This window comes from Aphis gossypii, chromosome 1 (genome assembly GCF_020184175.1).
Source record: "Aphis gossypii isolate Hap1 chromosome 1, ASM2018417v2, whole genome shotgun sequence".
NCBI classification, from domain to species: Eukaryota; Metazoa; Arthropoda; class Insecta; order Hemiptera; family Aphididae; genus Aphis; species Aphis gossypii.
Genome location: NC_065530.1, coordinates 3,151,803 through 3,159,173, shown reverse-complemented (window position 1 = coordinate 3,159,173; position 7,371 = coordinate 3,151,803). Strand labels below are relative to the sequence as shown.

The window sequence follows — 7,371 nt, the reverse complement described above, 5'->3', positions numbered from 1 at the left end:
ATCATTATATTATAATGGATTTCGTTCAACTTGACGCACAATGAAATCTAAAGAAACCACAGTCGGGCGAACGGTCTTGGATAATCCAGTGGTTCCGTTTAACGACTGGAGACATCCGGAACAGATAGCGTCCCTGAATTGCGCACAGGGGTGAGTTCTACTTGCGGTACAATCGTTAGGTATGAATAAACGATCACCGACCACCATGTGCAATGAACTCGGAGCGTTCGAATTGAAGGAAGGTCCTTCGTATCGAAGAGGTCGTATAAATGATGTGAACATCGACGGTTTCGACGTCATCGGCTTTTCCTTCCGCCGTTCAGTATGTTAATCTCAGTTGGCGGGTTGTTTTCGTGTGGGTGGTTGAGAGTCGGTGATACCTAAACCGGCAGGTTACGCCACTCGTCATTGGGCTTTTACGGTAGGTACACGGCAAACTACCACCGCAGCTTCCGTAGTCGGCCGAATAACGAAATAACGTTCATCACTAATAGATATGATCTAAGTGGAGGTAACCCACCTCAAACCACTGATAACTTCTGTGTATATGATGAAAAACGATTCTGAGCTAAGACTATCTACACGTTAGTCTACATTAATAATTGTTGAAGAAATAATTATAAGGTGATGTATGTATTATATTGTATTTGTAGAGGCTAACAATTGAACTTCGCTTACTGTAACCAACATATTATAATATAAACCGATAAATTTAAAATACCTATCATTACTGCCCAATATGAAGTATCTATAGCCATGACAATAATCAATACCCACTATACCTACTTATTTCTTGGTTTTAATTTTGTTCCACGTTACATAGTACCTACCTATATTTTAATAAAACGATTTATAATTTGATACAATTTATTTCTATAGTCTTTATTCTGTTAGACACTTCATAAAAAGCTATAAATTGGGCACGTCTTCAAGATGGACAGCGTAAAAGGGACAGTCACTCTCCCATACCTCTTAGCTTTTAAAAAATCTTGTTAGGTTTTTATAGTTAATATTTTCTTAACGGAAATGTTAATGTATGCCTGTATACTCTAAATGAAATCTATTAAAAATTATTAATCTATACACATAATACATTTATATTATATTTTACATTCTGAACTGAGCGATAAATGTAATGGTCTTATAATTATGTGTATTTTTTTTTTAAGTAATAAAAAAAAATGCTTCGATCTTCAATTTACCGGGTAGCTTTTGACAAAAGATTGTATCTATAATTTTTTGGCAGTTTTAGGTAGTAAAAATTAATAATTCTCATTATAACTACTTTTTAAAATAATCAAGGGGAAAAATAGGGTAAAACGAAAAATTTAATATTTATGTTAAATCGGTGTTCAGCAAAATCAGAAATTCTACGGTAGACCTAAATAATTTTCTTATCTCTGAACTTAATAATTTTAGTCAAAAATAGTCAATTAACTATCACCACGTAGTCAGCCGCACTGCTACTATATATATACATATAAGTTAGACTGCTTTATCCGTGTGCGATGGGCGGTGCTAATATAAATCTTCGTTCGAATATCGTTTGCGATCTGCGTACGGTATATATTATTATATTTATGTATATTATAATAGTAAGAAATAAATACTATAAAAGTATAAAAGTGTATTCACACCATTGCAATGTAATAATAAGAATTGTTATTGTTATTTTTGTCTCAAGTTAATATAATTAATTATAATATTTACTTGAGAGTTGTGATTATAATTTCCCTTATAGGTAGAACAGTACACTAAAATAATAATCAAAAGCATCGATTATAACTTGTTTTCGTGGATATGCATTTTAATTAAATACACATAAACTACTAAAGAATAAAATAAGAATCATCTCGTTTTAATTATTTTATCTTATATTATTATACCTATTAGTCAATTGAATAAACCAGTGATTTTTAAACAAATATATTTTATTTTTTTTTACATAACAACACATAACAAATTAACTATATTTTTTATGAACACAATATAACTCGATAAATAAATGACGATACCTATCATAACAATGGATTACAAAACAAAATAGTAAAAAAATTAACAAACATTAAAAATAAAAATGTATTACAAAACAAAATAGTAAAAAAATTAACAAACATTAAAAATAAAAATGTATTACAAAACAAAATAGAAAAAAATTAACAAACATTACTGTGTCCAAAGCTAAATTATTTACACCGCCAGCAGCATAAACATCTGCCAACTTTCATTAACCCCCTCCCCAGTGCATACAAAAAACGGCGTTTAGGTCGGAGTTGTCGAGTAGTGGATTTCTCCAGCTCGACAACGTCACTCCCCACACGATCATTGATGTCATTGCATATAATCGTTTCAATATTATTTTCATCGCTACCAGTCTCTATGGGTGACATAACAGCTTCAGTCTCGCGTATAGGTACACCTTCCTGCAAACATAAAGGTATTGGTGGTATGTTTTTTCCGGTCTTCGAGCTGGGATTTCTAATTTCCATCGAAATTTCCTCGAACTCCAACAATTGTTCTAATACAGATGTATTATTCTTTGGTTCGCTTACTTCAGATGATTCCGTAGTACTTCTGTTACTAAAACTTGACAACACTTCGTCGTCGCTAGAGAATAATGAAACGGGAGGCAAATTTAATGACCTCCGATTGGCCGCCACTAGTAACTCGTCAGTAAGACTGGATAACACGAGTTCGCGTGTGTAGTCACATAAAGACTTTTGTCCTTGGACGTTTTTTAATTCACCCGAAACGGATGGCATGTTTATTTTTTCAATATTATTTTCATCGCTGTCAGTCACTGTGGGCGACGTAACAGCTTCAGTCTCGCGTATAGGTACATCTTCCTGCAGACATAAAGGTATTGGTGGTAGATTCATTCCGGTCTTCGAGATGGGATTTCTAATTTCCATCGAAATTTCCTCGAACTCCGACAATTTTTCTAATACAGATGTGTTACTCTTTGGTTTGCTTACTTCAGAAGATTCCGTAGTACTTTTGTCACTAAAACTTGACAACAATTCGTCGTCGCTCGAGAATAATGAAGCGGGAGGCAAATTTAATGACCTCCGATTGTCTGCCACTAGTAACTCGTCAGTAAGACTGGATAACACGAGTTCGCGTGTGTAGTCACATAAAGACTTTTGTTCTTGGACGTTTTTTAATTCACCCGAAACGGATGGCATGTTTATTTTTTCAATATTATTTTCATCGCTGTCAGTCACTGTGGGCGACGTAACAGCTTCAGTCTCGCGTATAGGTACATCTTCCTGCAGACATAAAGGTATTGGTGGTAGATTCATTCCGGTCTTCGAGCTGGGATTTCTAATTTCCATCGAAATTTCCTCGAACTCCAACAATTTTTTTAATACAGATGTATAACTTTTTGGTTCGCTTACTTGAGATGATTCCGTAGTACTTCTGTCACTAAAACTTGACAACAATTCGTCGTCGCTCGAGAATAATGAAACGGGAGGCAAATTTAATGACCTCCGATTGGCCGCCACTAGTAACTCGTCAGTAAGACTGGATAACACGAGTTCGCGTGTGTAGTCACATAAAGACTTTTGTCCTTGGACGTTTTTTAATTCACCCGAAACGGATGGCATGTTTATTTTTTCAATATTATTTTCATCGCTGTCAGTCACTGTGGGCGACGTAACAGCTTCAGTCTCGCGTATAGGTACATCTTCCTGCAGACATAAAGGTATTGGTGGTAGATTCATTCCGGTCTTCGAGCTGGGATTTCTAATTTCTATCGAAATTTCCTCGAACTCCGACAATTTTTCTAATACAGATGTGTTACTCTTTGGTTTGCTTACTTCAGAAGATTCCGTAGTACTTTTGTCACTAAAACTTGACAACAATTCGTCGTCGCTCGAGAATAATGAAGCGGGAGGCAAATTTAATGACCTCCGATTGTCTGCCACTAGTAACTCGTCAGTAAGACTGGATAACACGAGTTCGCGTGTGTAGTCACATAAAGACTTTTGTTCTTGGACGTTTTTTAATTCACCCGAAACGGATGGCATGTTTATTTTTTCAATATTATTTTCATCGCTGTCAGTCACTGTGGGCGACGTAACAGCTTCAGTCTCGCGTATAGGTACATCTTCCTGCAGACATAAAGGTATTGGTGGTAGATTCATTCCGGTCTTCGAGCTGGGATTTCTAATTTCCATCGAAATTTCCTCGAACTCCAACAATTTTTTTAATACAGATGTATAACTTTTTGGTTCGCTTACTTGAGATGATTCCGTAGTACTTCTGTCACTAAAACTTGACAACAATTCGTCGTCGCTCGAGAATAATGAAACGGGAGGCAAATTTAATGACCTCCGATTGGCCGCCACTAGTAACTCGTCAGTAAGACTGGATAACACGAGTTCACGTGTATAGTCACATAAAGACTTTTGTCCTTGCACGTTTGTTAATTCATCCGTAATCGATGGCATGTTTATTTTTTCAATATTATTTTCATCGCTGGCAGTCTCTGTGGGCGATATAACAGCTTCAATCTCGCGGATAGGTGCACCTTCCTGCAGACATAAAGGTATTGGTGGTAGGTGCTTTCCGATCTTCGAGCTGGGATTTCTAATTTCCATCGAAATTTCCTTGAACTCCAACAATTTTTTTAATACAGATGTATAACTTTTTGGTTCGCTTACTTGAGATGATTCCGTAGTACTTCTGTCACTAAAACTTGACAACAATTCGTCGTCGCTCGAGAATAATGAAACGGGAGGCAAATTTAATGACCTCCGATTGGCCGCCACTAGTAACTCGTCAGTTAGACCGGATAACACGAGTTCGCGTGTGTCATCCGGAGATACATCACTTCTTTGTTTGGGCTTTTCGACGTTTGACTCTTCGACGTTTGGCTTCTCAATCTTAATTTCCACAGTAGACACAGTCGGCTGTTCTGAGTACATTTTTAAATTATCATCCATTTTCCAAACGTTTTTATTTGTATTTGGTTAGACTATTATTATATTAATATTAAATATATATAATATAATGCAAATAATACGTAAATATGTAAGTACAATAAATTGATTGTTTTCACGAAATGAAAGTATATAACTAATACAAAATTTGTGATCGAATAAACAAATAAATAATATTCAAACGAATGTATCTATGACAACTAAAAATATTCGTTATAACATAATTAAAAATTTATTAGACGGTCAATTTATTTCCAAAGACATTATATATAATATATTAATATGTTATCTATGTTTCAAATTCTTGCACTTTTTCACTAGTTAATAATAATTTGTAAATCTGCTGTTATTTTTAGTGAGCTATTTTAATATATATATAAATATATTTTTTAGCTGTTAAAATATTTTATGAAAAGCTATGCAACGAATAATTTTGTTATAAAAGAACTGTGTTTAATCATTATGTATTAATGCTTACACATGACTAATATTATAATTCAATGGCGTAACTTAGAGCTTTTTTTCGGTGGAAGGCTAAATATTATAAATATTTTTCACATTATCTTCATTTTCAAAAAGCACAATACGAGATATATTATAATTAAACAAACTATATTAAAAACCAATGACATGCTTTTCAAATATACCTACTAATTATTACCTATGAGATGAGTATCTGATGTTGTCCGGACGGGCATGCGTATCGTACAAAAATATCTATATAAGAATCCTCTCGGACTTGCGGAGGTCTCGAGTCCCAGAAAAACTTATTCGATAACCGTGTCTCACCATCTTCTGGCCAGTCGTCACAATAATTTGATTTCTTAGTTTTAAAATAATTTTTATCTTAATATTTGAGGACTTAAAATAATTTAATTAGCTTACTCTAATACGGTCTTCAGACTATATTCAGTTACTGACATTCGATCGAGTACCAAATGACTTGCAACATTCGCAAGTAATACGAAATAATTAATTTACTAATCACATATGACGATTAACCGCGTCTCTTCCAGGCTATATTATGGTATCGTAGGGCGTTGGGTTCGAAATATTCAAAATTTCTTAGTGTATTTAAAGATTTCAGAAATATCCCATGAACAAAATGTATTAAAATCAATGATTTCTTGGCCAAAAAAAAAAATGATTTTAAACAAAAATCGTAATTTATAAAATCATTTTATAATAATATATATGATGTAAAATATCATATTGTATACATGTAGGTACCTATGTTGTATAATATGTAATATATAGTGAAGATTCCCGTCGGACGGTAATAATTGATGGCTTCTTTTGAGTAAGCGACCAATCCTTTTCCTTTGAAAAAAAGGTTAATTATTATTTATTCTATAATCGACCGACACTAATGACGAGTTGCGTAAAAACCGATCGTCAAAGTCGCCGAAAAAAATCTGATGACATCGAAGACATTTATTTCCAAACCAGCAATCACCTACTGCAACCCATATAATATTTTAATAATATTATTATATTATAGTTATTCGATATTTTTTTTTAATATTTTAATTATTTTAATTTATATTGTGTATTGGTTTATCGGCCCAGACGATAATGTACACACTTCTGTAACCAATAGATATACTCGTCTGGTTTCCATTAAACACTCATATTATGCTATATATTATATTATACTGTAACTGTATACTGTATCTTCTATCCCTCTGTTATTTTGCATTATGTTTTAGTTAAAATATAGAATAAAACAAACGGTCCAATAGTTAACTCTAGGTCTCGATGTCGATAAAATATCTACATCGTTCTTTAGCCTCTACTCGTTGAATTTATTATTTCATATAAATACATTTTTAACGTGCCTCAATAACGTAATATTTTTATTATCAATCATTCATGCACTCGAAGTAATAAATTGGACTCTAGCTTTTCCGCTAGTTTTGTCATCAAATCATCTTTAATTCATATACTAGTTAATATAGCTACAACCATAATAAGATACGATCTATAACATTATTTCAATAATATTACAAATATTATGCACGTTGGTTCAGGTAGTTCCCATCGTATATTGGCTGTAAAATATTTATAATTTATAATTAGTTGTCTTTTTCGCAAATACTAATCCACTTAACGTACGATTGGTAAAGTTAGATATTGGTATTACATATCCTTACACGGTTAAGTTAGACTTGAAACTTCTACAAATAGACTAAAACATTTAAAAATAAGTCGGACTTTCTATTAAAGTAACTAAAATTTAGATAATCTGTTTAATATCTAAAGAAAGACTCGAAGAACCATTTATTTATAATTTTTTCTAAACCTTTTAATTTACATTTACGGTGTGACAAAATTTTTTTTTGAACTTTGAAACTTTATATTTATGTTTACTATTAAGGTGTGTAGCCTAAACATTATGCATGCAAAAAAATTTAAGAAAAAGTAA

At 33.0% G+C, this 7,371-nt stretch overlaps 1 protein-coding gene across 8 annotated transcripts; it reads right to left on the bottom strand.

The window, feature by feature from the left end:
- Positions 1-2,005: 2,005 nt before the first annotated feature.
- Positions 2,006-5,091, bottom strand: LOC126549286 (uncharacterized). 8 transcript variants are annotated; one of them, XM_050198003.1, is made up of 3 exons: positions 4,668-5,091; positions 3,399-4,538; positions 2,006-3,269 (listed from the first exon to the last, which is right to left on the bottom strand). In XM_050198003.1, the coding sequence occupies exons 1-3, from the start codon at positions 4,947-4,949 to the stop codon at positions 2,187-2,189; spliced, it is 2,505 nt and encodes an 834-aa protein (XP_050053960.1). In that variant the 5' UTR covers positions 4,950-5,091; the 3' UTR covers positions 2,006-2,186. The 8 variants fall into 8 exon arrangements, with proteins under 8 accessions (XP_050053960.1, XP_050053963.1, XP_050053959.1 ...); XM_050198006.1 differs by having other exon boundaries at positions 2,006-2,846; XM_050198002.1 differs by having other exon boundaries at positions 2,006-3,692; positions 3,822-4,538.
- Positions 5,092-7,371: the final 2,280 nt, after the last annotated feature.